Source organism: Pangasianodon hypophthalmus, chromosome 25 (genome assembly GCF_027358585.1).
Source record: "Pangasianodon hypophthalmus isolate fPanHyp1 chromosome 25, fPanHyp1.pri, whole genome shotgun sequence".
Lineage (NCBI taxonomy): Eukaryota > Metazoa > Chordata > Actinopteri > Siluriformes > Pangasiidae > Pangasianodon > Pangasianodon hypophthalmus.
In genome coordinates, this window is record NC_069734.1 from 10,444,242 (window position 1) to 10,460,608 (window position 16,367).

Consider the following 16,367-nt stretch of genomic DNA (forward strand, 5'->3'; position numbering starts at 1 on the left):
AAAAAGAAAAAAGCTCTTTATGAGCTCTTTAAGCTCATAAAGGATTAAGCCATATTTCCAGATTTTTGAGTCGACTTTACCCTTGAGACGGTGAGGTCCGTCATAAGCTGCTCGAAGGCCCGCGTCTCCTCCGCTTGTTTCTGGTTATGCAGCGCGATCTTCTCGCTGAACTTCCTCGGGTTAGAGGAGCTACTCGAGCCCGGGGATCCGGACATTATGAGGGCCGCAAGAGTTTAGAGACCGACTTCACAGCAAAAAACAAATGTCCACTGGCTATGTGCTTGCGGTTAAATCTCAAATATGTTTCAGCTGTCCTCCCATGGTTGACATTCCTGTAAACTCGAGATGCAAATCATTTTTGAAGAAAAAAAAAAAATGTCGGAAAGTCGGAGACGTCAGCTGTCAAACTCAGTCGGGAAAAAAAAAAACTTGTTAAATGTCTCAACTAAGAAGATAATATTATTCTCATATGTAAAGGCGTGAAATAGGCGTGAAAATAAACAATATTATATTATGAGAAATTCCAAATTAATAACTCAGTATATAACTTTTTTACCAAGTGCCCTGATTCGTTAGCCGGTTTAGCCGCGCTAGCTACACCACCCTAGCTTGGTAGCTAACGCTGGCTCGTACCTGCATCATTTCCTCCATTGAGCGCTGTTTGCAGCTGTCAAAATTATTTTGAAATATATACCTAGGAACGTGTATTTATGATTTGGTAATAAATGGCAGGCAATAATAACGCAATTATTTTATCTGACACTTCGCTAAGCTTAGCTCAATAGCAACTTTTCTAGCTCGCAAGCTAAGCCTTAGCTAGTTAGCTAAATAGCCAAAGTAGCTAACTACATTTAGTTCAACTTGACAACTACAAATTGACAATTCAGCTAAACTGTCCAGGTAGTTAAATTGTCAACAGTGTGTCTTGGACAAATTGTTTGTGGAATCAAATGCTTTCGCGTCACTCTGTTTAACTGTTCAGCTAGCTTTCTTGCTAGCCTGCTAATTTAGCCAAGAGTCTGAAGCCCCGCAAAGCTAACAGCTAATAAACCCGCGCCGAAGCAGCAGTCAATTATCACAATTCAACTCCTTCCTTCTTGTAGATGTCGAAGTTATTACGCAAGTAACTCAAAGGATTGTAGCCACCGAGACACAGCACTATACTGACCACAAACTAGCAAAAACAAACAAAAAGTTTGTTTTTGTTTTCGTGCATTGGCAATTGTAAACTTTTCCACAATTTCAACAAGTGGTCTGAGCAGCGTAGTGGAGCTAAGCCTTCATACGCATTCACAACTGATCAAATCAACAAACCCAAACTTGACCTGGCTGCTGAATTCAGTACAACACTCTCATCACTGACTTTACAGACACTGAATCTGCTCCTACACTCCGATCGATCGTCGCTGTCATCCGACAGTGAGAAAAAAAAAAACACTCAAGTGTCAGTTGTGTCAGATTGTCAAATCCTGGTCATCTGAAAAAGTCTCCTCGATCATGACCGACATGTTCACATCCACCTCTCCACATCCATCTGGACTGTAATTTAGCTGATGCAGGATCCTCTTGCACAACGCGCTTGTTTGGTTTTACTCCGATGCCCTAATCGCCGAGTGAAAACAGCAGGAAAAAATACACACAAGCTTGCTTCAAAACTGTACGTCAATTTTTTAAAACTTTGTCCACAAGACGGCAGTGGAGTTTCCTTAAAGGGACAGTAGCGCCTAATAGTGATGAGTCGTTCTGGAAAAGAGTCGAATCATTGAGAGTCGACTCCCTGCTCTCTCATTCAGTCCTGCTAGTGCGTTGTAAGAACTGGTATGTCCTGAAAATTCATTTAGGATTAAAGGATTATAGGATTTAGAAATAAAGGAGGCACCAGCTAGAATGAAATGTGAAAATCGTTCAAAATTGTTTGTTTGGAAGCAAAACTGCATGAAGAGAAAAGTACAGCCGGCTCTCCACATCCACAGGTTTAATGTTCGCGGATTTGATTATTTGTGAGTTTGCCATCAGTAATTAAATGGGATTTTTTTTGGAGTTTTGCAAAGTTTAGTAAGTCATAAATGAATAAAATCAGGAGCAGACCTAGCACTAGACAAAGGTAGGTAACTGTCTTGGGGCCCCAGAACCCAAGGGCCCCTAAAAATGCAAATTATATTTATTTTTAATTATTAATGCTAAATAATGTATGCTGGAAATTTAAATATTGATTCATATCACTGTTATTTCAGCAGAGTCAATGCAAGCCCCTTCCCCCAACCCCGCAATCTAATAGGGCCCCATTCCTATATTTTGCCTAGGACCTCTAAATCACTAAATCCGCCCTGCATAAAATATATGTATTATTAATCTACTTATCATTTACTACCATAAATAAATACACAAATTTATTATAAAATGTTGTAAAACAGTTCAGTGCACTAAAGAACTGTGCACTATGCACTCTGTTTGGGGACGCCACACTCTTTGTCTCGGTACTAGCCAGCCCCACTCACCTGTTTTGTCTCTCAGTGTGCGGTGTATCTCGCGTTTCTCTCAACCTTTTGCATCTTTAAAGTGCAGTAAAATATCGACTGTAATCATGGGTTATAAACATTAATAATGTTACTGCTACCTAAATACTGTACATGTACTGCATTACATACTGTACATGTACTGTATTGCCTCTCTCTCATTCTCTCTCTTTGTCTGTTATCCTACATTGTTGATACTTTATAAAACATACTGTTGTAGTACAGTGTATTGTTTTCTTTGTTTGTGTGTTAAATATGGGGCCTAGAGATATTCGCAGTTTTTTCATATTCGCAGGGGTCCTGCGCCCCTAACCCCCACGACTGTAGTTCCTTTGTTTCAACAGATATCTCCAGGCATTGAAGAGTTCCTTGCCGAATGCCAAACTGTTGCCACAAAAATGGAAGCATACCATTGTCTGAAATGTCTTTGCATGCTTTAGCATTAACAATACCCTTTACTCAAACTACCCTTTGCAGGCCTTAACAGAATAACCATTATCTCTCCTGCACCAATCTTTACTGCTGGCACTTTGCATCCCGGTATGTAGTGTTTCCTGGCATCTTCCTAACCCAGATTCATCCAACAGACTGCCAGATAGTGAAGCCTGATTCACAGAACATGTTTCGCTTGCTCCAGAGTCCAGTAGTGATGTGCTTTGCACCACTCCAGCTGAAGTTTTGCATTGTGCATAAGCTTGTGTGCAGCTGCTCAGCCATGGAAACCCATTTCTTTAAGCTGATGTTGCTTCCCCAGGCAGTTTGGAACTCTGTAGTGAACAATGAAACAGAGGATATGTGATAGGCTTCAGCACTCAGCACGTTCACAATAATAGCACTTAGTACCACTTACGCTTGTTCGGGACAGATCTAGCAGGGCAGAAATTTTCATGAGCTGACTTGTGGCAAAGGTGGCATCTTATTACAGTGCCATGTTTAAAGTCACTGAGTTCTTCAGTGCAACCCATTCTACTGCCAGTGTATGTCTGTTTTCGCTTGATTTTATGCACCTGGTAACAATGGGTATGGCTGAAACACCTGTACTTAATAATCAGGAGGGGTGTCCACATACATCTGGTCATATAGTGATTCTAAAGCAGCGGTGTCCAATCTTATCAGTGTGGGTGCAGGTTTTCATTCCAGTCAAACAGGAGCACCTGATTCCACCTATTAATCACTTGATATTGGCTTTCAGTAGACTCAGGTGTGGTTTCTGCTTGGTTGGAATGAAAACTTGCACCCGCACCGGCCCGTTCCGGATAAGATTGGACACCCCTGATACTAGTTTCCATTTAAGATATCAATCATTTTTAGTAGCCTTTTTTTGTCAGGATTAACTAGGCAGGTCCAGAGGGTGAGAGGAGCCATAACATTAGAAGTGTGTCAGGATCTGGCACTAGAATCACATCAGGCAGCACTAGTGCACATACAGTCAGGTCCATGAATATTACGATTTTCGTAATTTTGCCTCTGTACACCACCACAATGGATGACTTTCCTCCCTTGAGGTGCTTTGCCCGTCCCTTACTGTAGCCGTTTTCAGTTGCTGCTTGTTTGTCGGTCTGACTCGTCCATTTAAGAGCATTCTGTTTCCAAGTTCTTGGGTTGCTTTCGCTGTACATTTGGGGTCATTATCCATCTGTACTGTGAAGTGCTGTCCTATCAGTTTTGCAGCATTCGACTGAATCCGAACAGAAAGTATAGCTCTATACACTTCAGAATTCATCCTGCTACTTCTATCACCAGTCACATCATCAATAAATACCAGTGACCCAGTTCCACTGGCAGCCATACATGCCCATGCCATAACACTGCCTCCATCTATTTGACAGATGATGTGGTATGCTTTGGATTATGAGCCCTGCCTTTCCTTCTCCATACTCTTCACTTCCCATTATTCTGGTACAAGTTAATCTTGCATCAGAACTGGTCTGGCCTTCATGTTCTTGAGTGTTACCAGTGGTTTGCATCTTAAGGTTAACATTCATGAAGGCGTCTCGATTGTAGACTTTGACAAGGATACTCCTACCTCCTCGAAAGAGTTTTCTTGACTAGATGTTGTGAAGGAGTTTTTGTTCAACAAGGAAAGAATTCTGTAATCATCCACTTTAGTTGTCTTCCATGGTCTTCCAGGCCTTTTGGTGTTGCATTCCTCTTTTTTAAGAATGAACCAAATTGTTGATTTGGCCACTCCTAAAGTTTCTGCTATCTCTCTAGGTCTGTTTTGTTTTTTCAGCCTAATGATGGCCTCTTTCCCCTAATGATGATACCTCTTTGGACCGCATATTGAGAGTTCCCATGAACAGCTACCAAATGCAAATTCAACTCCAGACCTCTTACCTCCTTAATTTGTCATGAAATAAAGAGGAAACAGGCCACACCTGGCCATGAAACTGCTTATCAGTCAGTTGTTCAATTACTTTTGAGCCTGTGAAAATGGAGGTACTATGTAAAAAAAAAATGGCTGTAATTCCCAAACGATTAATACAAAATGCACGTTAAACCCCTTGAATTAAAGCTGAAAGTCTACACTTCAATCACATCTTGATTGATTCATTTCAAATTTATTCTGGTGGTGTACAGAGGCAAAATTATGAAAATTGTGTCACGGTCCAAATACTTATGGACCAGTGAGAAGATTAAGTCAATTTTTGGTTCAAGAAAAATCAACAATCTGATTTGTTAGCCATACTGAAATGGAAATTATTTAGATTCGAAAGTTGCAAGTGTTCTATTAAATATGGTAAAATGCCTGAGAGAGATCTTGTAACAAGTGCCAATGCTAGGATTAGTTTTATATTGAAAAATCAATGGGGCTTCCTCAGTGATTGGTGTTTGGAGGAAAAACAAAATAACACATATTTTGTAACTGTTGAGAATGTATAGTATATACTTCTGATGAGAATGTTAGTTTCTCTCTTATGTGTATGAATTCTACCAGAAATTGTACAGCTCTTGTTTTGAGGTTGCTTCAGTTAGTGACTTTTTTTTTGTTGTTGACAGTATTGATTTAGACTCACCATCCACTTTAATAGACGCACATGTACTCCTGCTCATTCATACAGTTATCCAATCAGCCAATCATGTGGCAGCAGCACAATGCATAAAACCATGCGGATACATAACAAGAGCTTCAGATAATGTTCACCTCAAATGTCAGAATATGATCTCAGTGACTGAATGTGGTATGGTTGTTGGTGCCAGAGGCAGGTTTGAGTATTTCCAAAACTGCTGATCTCCTGTGATTTTCATGCACAACAGTCTCTACACAGAATAGTGCGAAAAAACAAAAGAACATCAGTGAACATCAGTTCTGCAGGTAGAATATGCCTTGTTGATGAGAAGTCAGAGGAGAATGGCCAGACTTGTTCGAGCTGAGAGAAAGGCTACAGTAACTCAAATAACCACTCTTTACAACCGTGGTGAGCAGAAAAGCATCTCAGAAAGCACAGCACGGCAAACCTTAAGGATGGATTTCAACAACAGAGGACCATATTGGGTTCCACTCCTGTCAGCCAAGGTACATCATCATCTGGTCTTTTTTGGTATTCGTCCCTTCAAGTACAGTTCATGAGACTTGTAGGATTGATTCCATGGTGCACTGAAGCTGTTTTGGAGAGCTGTGCTTTCCCAAGACACTTTATGTTGTTGTTTTTTATTTGCCACCTGATTGTATATTTAACAGATTAGACAGAACCTACAAAATAGTAATGGCAATGAACCCAAGAAACAAATAAAGAGATGACAAAGGTCCAAATTATTTTACTCATTTATTTTCCAGCTGTTCTTTGATTGTCCTATTTATTGTCTTTATTTTTTATTGCTTCCTGGGCTATTCAGCACCAGCATTTTATTTTATTTATTTATTTTTGGCAAAATCGCACTATACTGGTAGGTAAATACTTAAAATTAATGTTTTACACATTTATATGAAATCAGCCTTTCAAGTGCTATTCAATCTGATTGTATACAATAAAACAGAAAGGGCAAAACACAATGATAATGAAATATTGAAATACCAGCCTACCATGACACCATGCAGATAGATGTAGTAGTCCGACGCCACACTATAGTTCAGTCACCATAAACAGAACCAAAACAGAAAGAAAACATCTGAATTGTTTGTATTTTCTCAGTTGGTTGGGTGAGGAAAGGAAAGGTGAGCTGATTTAAATGATTATGTAGCATTTATGTCTATATCCATAGTCCCTTTTATTTCCCACAGAAACTGTAGTTCGTTTCAAATATAGGGGAAGAAGTGTTGAAAAAGACCCTGACACCATGTTCTGCCTTTGGCTGTCATACTTCAGTAGGAATAAGAGCCCTGTTAAGATTGCTAATATATGAGCACTTTATACCCAACAGTTTATTCAAGTTAAGGCAGTATAAAAAACAAATTTAGAAAAAAAAAGAATGCTAAGAAACAAAAAAGGACATAAACCTAAAATTCATACAGCATCTGATAGCTGGGAGGGGATAGATAGATATCTTTTCCAATAAATTACAATTTGTGACAAGATAATACAATCCAGGTTTAAATTCCAAAACTCTGAGTAAGGCAGATGACGAGCATTGCTGTGATAAATATCATTTTGGCTGCATACTTCCTATATGACATAATAAGGCATACTCAGAAACATGCTCTGTCCTCCCGAGGAACAAAATTTAAAGGTAGCAAAAAAAAAACAAACACATCATTCTCTTTACATATTACAGGTATTCAAAGCTTGTGCAAGCACAATTTTCTGCAGAGCAAGTCTAACTAATGCAGATACATTTTACCATTGACCATTTCAAAACAATGAAAAACATTTCTAGGCATTGAAGAATGGTACTCTCATTTCAACTGACACATTTCTTGAGAGAGAGGAATATTCAGAGTAGTGCAGGTGGATAACAGGACCGCAGGGGCAGGTATCATCTGCTATGGGCATAGTTTTGTATGTAACAGTCTATAAAGCCCTTCCCTTCTTTTATTTGCCATAGAATTTCTTATTAAGCAGGAAAATGAGCAGGTTGACGTTGACAGTGGCTCGGTCAAAAAGCTTCATGACGGCCACGCCCTCATACTGTAACTGCAGAAGATCCTGCGAATCAAAGTAGCATAAATGCATGTTACACCAGCAATGCTGATTCTAATATTTTAAACGAAAAAGCATGTAAAAAGGGATATAAAAGCATAAGCTATACTTGGTATTGTAACGTTAGCATCTCACAAGACAAAGGTCTAAGTTGAATGAATAAATAAATAAAAAAAACAAACAAATAACACAAAAGAAAAGAAAAAGAATAACCTGGTATTCTAACACTGGTGTCTCTCAGAGACAAACATCAAAACAAAACAGCATGCTGGATGTAAAATGGATATAAATGTATAATATATATCTGGTATTCTAAAATCACAAAAAGGTCTAAATATAATATAATAAAATAATATAATGTAAAATTAAAAAAAATGAAACAAACAAACAAAAATAAAGTAAAACAGAACAGTATACAGGATATAAAAGGGACTTTAAAGAATAAGCTTTACCTGGTATTCTAACATTAGCGTCTCCAAATGGACTCCCATGAACTTGGCTTTTATATCAAACACTCCCACAACCTCAGATGGAGAAATCTCAAAAATGACATTCTTGAACCTGTGAAATGTGGAAAAAAGGAAATATGATGCATATTGTGAACTGTGTCACATGTTTAGTATATTATATATATATATTTGTAAAATCAGGTGAAGACTCACTGATTGGTTTGCAGATCCTCGATCTCGATCAGCACTCCCTTCTCATGCAGACGTGCTGCCGTGTATTTCTGTGAAGCCTGCTTGCTCTTCTTAGTCTTGTTTTCTCCAGGCTTCTTTGACACTCTGAGTAGAAATAAAGACAGTCCATAAGCTCTGAAGAGCAAAAGCCAGCCCTCTTTGGCTATTTTCATGTTACAGTGACATTACCCTTGTCACTGGACAGATGAAATTCACTTACTTGCCCTTGCTGGCTAGATTGTCCATGCAGGTCTTGATGTACTGGTTGTAGTAGTCGATTTGTACGTTGTAGAAACTGGTCTTTGTGTTAAGGGCGGTGTTGGTCTGCTGAAGCTTCACCAACTCGGCCTTCCTTCTCTGTCGATACCTCCTCTGATTTCTAATATCCTGCACAAATAACACAGTTTTTACATTTACATTATGTATAATGTTATATTACAGGCATATTATGGAATCAAATGATTGTGTATTTATTACTTTTACATGCATGGCATCTCTGTTGGACTGACCCTCTCCCCTTTTCAGACTTCCAATTATATATATGTTAGGAGATGAGAAGCTAAAACTTGTTCTAGATTACGGTTAAAATGCATTCAAATTTTAATTACTTAAAAGGTTTAGTATTTAAATGCATTGTAATATTAACCTGCACATAATACATATTATACACAAATAGAATTAACATTACTACGCATTTCTGTCAAATCAATGAAAATTCTGTCCCTTTTTAATGTGCAAAGAAACTCATAAAGAGGAAATATCTTAATTTTGTAAACTTAAATTTTCCAGATTTGATTTATTTTTACTTTATTTACCCATAATAATGTTTTCCTGTTGCTGATATTTAGCAGATTTCTTATACAGTCTAGAATCCACTTTTTTTTCCATATTTATGCCCCTCAGCATTTAAACCATTAAGCTGATGGTTTCCTATTAACGATATAAGCTCACTACATAGGGAGTCACAAAATGGCTTTGTAACCTACAGTACATAGTGCAATACGGTATATGCCCAGTGTTCATCCAAAGAGTAAGCTCATAAGGTATTTTTAAAACCTACTTTTTTTTTATTTCATTGTGAAATGTACACTTTATTTGAAAAATGTTCAAAATTAAGGTGAAAAACATTCAAAATTCAGACCCCTGAATAAATTTAGCAAATAGGGTCATTTGATTAAAAAAAATGAGGAATAATTGTTTCTATATATGATGTAGAAACACTTATTCCTAATTCTTCTAATGTTTCTATATATAATGTAGAACAATAGATCTTAATTGACTTGAATTTTTTAAAACCACAGGTTCAAAAGTAAGCCTCAGTTCTTAAAAACACTACGCAGATCCGATATGGTACCTTAGCAATGTCATTGATAAGATCCTGGTATCGGTTCTCTGGTTGTACTTTCCCCAGCTCTGCCAGCCTCTGCAGGTTGCTCTTAATCTTGTCCTTTTTGCCTTGCAGTGTGAGACTGTCATCCACCACCGGTTTGGCCTGCTTCATCTTTTCCGGTGTCTTGGCGTCACGGATGGCTCGTCGCTGCATTGCCCGCTGATACTCCACCTCCTGTATACCACACAAATCAATAACAAGGCATCAATGAACATATCTAGCTGGTTGTCTCTGTAGCATAACCATACATTTCCTTTCCGGTGTTTACCTGCTCCTGGGTTGCTGCAGTGTCCAGGATTTCGGATAGCGTTTCTCCTGGTTGGAATCGGATCACATCAACAATGAGCCTCTTGGTGCTGAAAAGAAAATGATTTGAGAGTTCTGAATTCTGAAATATAGCTCTTAATCTGAAATAAACTTCAAACAATGTCTGGAGTAGGACATACTTCAGAAGGAGGGTCTTGGCATCGGTTTCAGCATTGGCTTCACCAGGGACATCAAATTTGTTGGTAAGGGTGAGAGAGACTTCCGTCTTGCCCATCATTTCCTTGTTGGGGTCATCAGGCGGCAGTGGATTCTCTCCTGCAAGTGAAAAATCCCAGCTAAAGTAAACCGCCGTTCAGTTACTATATTTTCTACTTTTGCTCAGTGACTCACCTATCAGAGACTCGATGGTTGGCACCTCTCCCAAATCTTCCAGCAGCTCATGAATGGGATCATTGTGCTCGGGAGCAATGGCGTCCTGGTGATCTAGTAAGAGCTGTGAGATGAGGAGAAAAAAATATCCAATGAGTCATGAAAATAGATCCTACGGGCAGGTACGAGTGTGACTGCGCAGACACGGACCGTGTGTGTATTGATGATCTCGCCGATTGAGATATAAATAACGGGTTTGGCCACAGTGATCAGGTCCGAGTACTGATCCACGTTAAATTTATCCTCCAGTGATGGGACGTCACAAGCTGCCAAGAAGAAACGTCTGAGGGGAAGAGAAGAAAGAGGACATAAGAGCAAGCAGAGTAAAGGAAGATATAGCAACAGAAACATAACAAATGAGGCTGTATCTGTAGCTGCAACACTTATTCTAAGACTATGGCAGGCATTGTCAACTGCTGGACAGGGGCAATGAAAAGCATGGGTTAAATTACACATGGGGTAAATTATGTACCTGAATTTCTGGTAGGAGTTGGTAAGGTACTCGTTGATGGGGTTAAGATGGGCATTGTCGCCGAGAAACATCTTGTTTGAGGCAGCGTGTTGCAGCATTTTGGCGATGGAGCCCAGGTTTCGCCGCTGATCAGTGGTCAGCTGACCTCCAGCTGACATGTCAATGATGTCAAAGGCATCAGGAGCCACAATGGCAGGATTCATATAGCGATAGTACAGCAGGTTTCCAACAATCTGAAATCAGACGTACACAATCAGACTGACTGGCAATGCTGTCTTAGCTGCAACGCAGCTGGTGTAAGGAAACACAATGAAGGTTTGCATTGTTTCCATGATTCAGCAGGACAGAGCAGAAAACAAGGCAGGGAGCGTGAAGGAAAGAGATGGCAGTGTGGCTCACCTGGTGTGCGCAGGAACGGAGAAGCAGAAGTCTCAAGAGAGGAGCGAAGGCAAGGGCAAAGAGGGCAGCTGGAGCCAGAAGAGACGGCGGGCAGAAAGACAGAGAGATAGAGGCAGCACTCAGCATTCAGAAAAGTGAGGCCACAGAAGCACCACAGCTGAGGTCTTCTTAAGCACAGGTTCCAAAAGGATAATTAAATAATATGTAATTCAGTATAGTGATGGGCAGAAGTAGTCAAGTAATCTAGTACTTGATATATAAACACTTGCTCGACTAGCAAAATGCTACAAAAATTGGGCTGACAAACAAAAAGACAAGAAAAAAGAAAAAAAAAAAGACAGGTCTTTCTGTCCATGTTAAAATGTGAATTCATGGCGTACTGGTGTCACGTGCCCACCTCAGCACGACACCGCAAGTAATGCAGTAATGAAGATGATTGACCCAAATGACGTCAAGTGTCCAATACTTTAATCTTAATGAAAATAGAGAGAATGCTAAGTGCAAACTGACAATGATAACGTGAATCTCAAATGGCGCTCTATAACAGTGCCTACGATGCCATTATGTTTTACTCTATGGTTACGTTCATCATGTTGAAGCAGCACAAATCTGATTTTCTGCCTTTAGGTGACACGTCAGATTTTTTTTTTAGGACTGCGTGCACGCCAAAGTCCGATTTTTTCAAATCATGTTGCTTTTTCCCAGTGCACATGTGCATATCACTGTCATCGTCAAGTTTCAGCAGTACGACATATCAACAATGGAGAACAGTGACAGCAGTGATTATATTCAGGGGAAGGATGGGGAAATCGAGCCAAGTAAAAGGAACCTATTGAAACTGAGTAACATAGTCAGACAATTGCACAAGAAAATGATATGTGCATGCAGGGTGTTTTGGAGAACAGGTGCAATCAAACTAAAGGCAGAGATGGATCACTTGTGATAAACGTGAACCGTCAAGATAGACAAATCCAAGAAAAAAACGATCAGAATTGTAATGTGAACGTAGCCCGAAGCAGACCCTGATTTAGGCTTAATCTGTAGCACAGATGGCTTCCCATTCACTATATGTGTATTGGAAGCATATTCGGCTTGGTTACGTTATATAAGATCTATCTATTAGCAACATTACTGTATAAAAACAAATAATCTGAAACATTAAAAAAAGTATGATATTGCCCCATTGACATTTTCGTTGCTTAAGTTTTTACCTTTTGTGGTTCATAAAACAAACATATACTGTGGTGCTACTTCTAATGTTTCTTCTGTCTGTGGTAGTAAAAAACTTATAAACTTAATTAATAATATTAGCTAATACTACATTTTTAATAAACTGATTTATTTACGGCCATGTAGTGTAACGAGGGAAATGTTCTCTTATTATTAGACCATCATGAACGAGTCAGACTGTTTATTTTAAATATGAAGTAGTCAAGGTTTTTTGTGTGTGTTTGTGTGGTTCAAGTACTCGACCACAAAATTACTTGAGATGCCCATCACTAGAAGTGATCAAATCCAGGCTTGTGTATACGAAAGGAAAACAGATCCAAGCCAGAAACTCTGTGGACTTTAAAAGAGAAACATGACCACCCAAGAAAATGAAGGAAACATGTGCACAGCAATCAAAACTTAGTGGTGATTTATAGAACGATTACGAGCACAAACCTTCAAAAGTTCATCCTCTGTGGCATCGGGGAACTTTTCATTAAGTGTATCCTTCAGCACTTTGGCAATGAAACGCATTCCGTAGCTGCAGATGAATAAAGTGAATCACAGTCAGAGAGAGTGTATCAGTAACACTGATGCTTCCACACTGAGCCTGAACAAACAGGCAGATCATATAACAGGCCTGCATTTGAATATTCAAATCCAAACACGCCAACGTATTTAAAGCTTAACTTACACTGGAAAACACACAAAAGCAGAGACACTGTAGATAAATATACACATATACTCAAAAAATCCACTTATCTCTCCGAGATGAATACTCACGGGATTTTGTCAACAGAAACTATGATGGCTGACAGGAATTTATCTGTCACTGTCCGCATGTTCTTAATGGAGGCTTCCAGGCGGTTTCGAACTTCTTCGTGGCTCATGGCTTGCTCTGGTGTGACATCATAAGGCAGCTTGCTGTACATGATGAAAGTTAAGTACATTTTAACTTTTGAAACTATCCAGCTTCTTATAAGCACAAAGTCTATATCTGTGGTGGAGTGGAAAAAACCCTTCATGTGGTTACTACATACAGAAAATACTACACACTGAAATATGTTTCTCTTTTGCATGTATCTAAACCAGAAGTAGTATATTAAGAAGTATATTATAAGCAGATATACACAATTTGGGCCAAACCCAGATTTTTTTTTTTTTTCGGAATTCATCAACAACAATATCAGAGGGGTTTTCAGATACATCTTCGATATATCTCTTGCATCGTTTCTACTGTATAGTAACAGCTAACACAGGGACTGGTATGGCACATGCTCCACATAATTCTAAGACTATTAATTAAAAAGTGATAACAGGAATTAAATTTGTTGATGTTCGACAACATTACACGTAACTATAAATAGACCGAAAGTGTCATTCGGTAATTAATAAAAATTTTAACTGTTGGAAAATTATTGTGGTATAGGAGGGATAAAATGCTTAAAGCCACATCACACCAGCCAGTCTTTGATTTCCTGTACATTGATTTGATTTACAGCACATCCCATTTTGTTTTATTCCATAACTGGTATCGGGTTTAATCAGTCCCTTAGTACCTTAGGTTATCAAATTGCAAATGTAAAACATAATAAAGCAATTCTAACCTGGCCTCTCCAGTCTGAGACTCCATCTGGTTCACCCAGGCCTTGTAAATATCCACTGGGTCAGTTTTGATGTTCAGCGTCTTGTCATCCATGATTTCTTTTACGACCGGAGACAGGATCTGCCTCAGAGCGTTCTGACCACGAGCTCCTCTGTTGAAGCTCACCACCATTTTGATGACAGTGGGGTTTCCAGTTACAATCTCCTGGATCTGGTCCACTTTTGATCTATTCAAATAGGTTGAGCATTACTCGTGACTAATCGAATGACTCAATGCTTAATGACACCAACTTCTACAATTACAGGTTTGATATTATAGCTGTTGAATCTTACTTAATTTCCTCTTGCAGTGCTGTTTTGAAGAGTTTGAGCAGCAGGTACTCTTCACGCTGGTTGGACGCATAGTTGTATAGTGTGAAAATCACAGAGTCCATGAATTTAGTGGACTTGTTCTGGGGCATCTGGAAGATCAGCTTGGCCAGGTAGGTGGGATTAGTCTGAGGAATGAATATAAACACAAAAGATATTTTCGTTTTTCAAAAAGTGGCAAACATCTTCTAAATAGCAGCACCTACTCAAGGCAGAACATACCTGCAGAAGGTAGAAAAGGTACTGATAGGCTTCTAGCTTGTCTCGCTTTTCTTTGCTGAGAGCCTTCAGGCCTCCCTTCTGCTTGTTCATCATCATGAGGTTGGACAGCTCGCCCTTGTTCTTCTTGGTGAGCTTCTTGCTGTGCGAGACGACCTCCTGAAGGGTGATCTTGTTCTTCACAAGAAGACCGATCTTGATGTCCATCAGGTTGAGGTCATTCTCCAGCTGCTGGTTGGAGCGGATGTTGGTGATCACCTCCTCCCTCAGACGCATCAGGTCCAACTCTTCCTGGAAGTCCTGGTCACTGTGGTCCAGCAGATGCACGAATTTACGCACAACCGCCATCGGAGGATCGTCTGCGTTGACTGTGTGAAAAGAGAGGACGTGAAACAAAGAAACACTGGAGTAATCTTAATATTACTGAAAAATAGAATGCACTGATCTAGGTATAAAGTCATATCTCAGAAAGAATCCTTATAGAGATGTGGTGCTTACTGAGTGTCTTGTAGTCATCTCTTGCTTTGTTGGCCCGGATAAAAGCCTGAATTTTCACCACTTCATTAATCTGAGATTTCAAAAGATATTTGAGGAAAATGGTTACAGTTCAAAATCATCACAGACCATATTTAGAGTTGAGCTGAGCACACGTAGCAAGGATTTAATACCAAAATTGCACACATCAGTATTCAGTCCTCAGACATAACTACAGACTTCAGCACTACCCAGACGTTACGCGAGCGTTACACACACGGGCTGGTTTGCTGAAAGGACGCGTCTCAGTTATGCATGTCTCTGACCGTGGACATTTTTCTTGTGCTATATCAGCTCTAGCGAGGAGCTGTAGTCGCACCACTGTCTGACAATGTCATGCTCAAATGTATGTTTTACAAGCTGAAATGTAGACGGTAAATACACACACAAAAAAGTGGGGCACGATATAAAAAAATTAAATGCAAACTAACAGGATGTGCTAGATCAAGTGCTAATTTATAAGCTTCAGAATAATGAATAATGTGAAATCCATATTGTTAAATTAAAAAATTGCAATGATTGTCATAATTACAACTAGGACTATGCATCCATGCATCCATATATTAGCAATATACCAGACTCCTATTAGATGTTTATTGTAACATCATGTATATTTATGATGTATTAGGCTTTTTTCTTTATCATTTTTAAACTGTGTGTTGCTTTTGTGTTACATCGTATTACATTTGACAGCAAAGAAAAAACTTATTTCTGCATTTTCTATCCCCGATTTTTTCAGGCTTAATGGCAGATGCTTGAGTTTAAAGGTGGCAGTCTACATAGTACTGAAAAGCCTTGTGCTTCTACTCAAGAAAAATCTGGCACACTTGAACTACACGCAGATAATGCGCGTAATTTGACTGGGGAGCCGAGACAATCGATTTAAGCATGTATGTAACCCATTTCTGAATATGCAGAACTTTCCCTGAGTAAACACTGATTTAACTGCCAACTCTGAATACAACCCAGTGAAGGAAAACAGCAATAAAAACAATAACAATGCAAACAGATGCTCGGTATCATTGTCAAATACAGATGCTGAGGAAATGGTTACTCACATGGTCTTTGAAATACTGTAGGCGATCTCTGTACTTTTTGCGAGCTTGATGCATCCTGACCATTGACTGGATCTGAGAGTATAAAAATAAGAGCACAAACATTAGCTCACTCTTGTAATCACTTTCATGATTGAACTAAATC

General features: G+C 39.2%; 2 protein-coding genes across 3 annotated transcripts in view; both read right to left on the minus strand.

Moving 5' to 3' along the window:
• The window catches only part of crtc3 (CREB regulated transcription coactivator 3), a 50,900-nt gene extending 49,034 nt beyond the window's left edge, over positions 1-1,866 (minus strand). For both annotated transcript variants that reach the window (XM_026937601.3, XM_026937600.3), the window contains exon 1: positions 81-1,866. In XM_026937601.3, coding sequence (XP_026793402.1) covers positions 81-215 — 135 coding nt within the window. In that variant the 5' untranslated portion in view covers positions 216-1,866. The remainder of the gene's footprint in view (positions 1-80) is intronic.
• Positions 1,867-6,840: 4,974 nt separating this feature from the next.
• The window catches only part of iqgap1 (IQ motif containing GTPase activating protein 1), a 40,314-nt gene continuing 30,787 nt past the window's right edge, over positions 6,841-16,367 (minus strand). Inside the window, exons 21-37 of the mRNA XM_026937472.3 lie at positions 16,226-16,297; positions 15,132-15,201; positions 14,637-15,001; positions 14,379-14,542; positions 14,048-14,272; positions 13,224-13,364; positions 12,897-12,981; positions 10,833-11,065; positions 10,511-10,643; positions 10,322-10,424; positions 10,111-10,246; positions 9,933-10,020; positions 9,629-9,838; positions 8,495-8,661; positions 8,257-8,379; positions 8,047-8,155; positions 6,841-7,600 (exon numbers count right to left, since the gene is read on the minus strand). Of these exons, the coding sequence (XP_026793273.2) occupies positions 7,487-7,600; positions 8,047-8,155; positions 8,257-8,379; positions 8,495-8,661; positions 9,629-9,838; positions 9,933-10,020; positions 10,111-10,246; positions 10,322-10,424; positions 10,511-10,643; positions 10,833-11,065; positions 12,897-12,981; positions 13,224-13,364; positions 14,048-14,272; positions 14,379-14,542; positions 14,637-15,001; positions 15,132-15,201; positions 16,226-16,297 (2,538 nt within the window). The 3' untranslated portion in view covers positions 6,841-7,486. The remainder of the gene's footprint in view (positions 7,601-8,046; positions 8,156-8,256; positions 8,380-8,494; positions 8,662-9,628; positions 9,839-9,932; positions 10,021-10,110; positions 10,247-10,321; positions 10,425-10,510; positions 10,644-10,832; positions 11,066-12,896; positions 12,982-13,223; positions 13,365-14,047; positions 14,273-14,378; positions 14,543-14,636; positions 15,002-15,131; positions 15,202-16,225; positions 16,298-16,367) is intronic.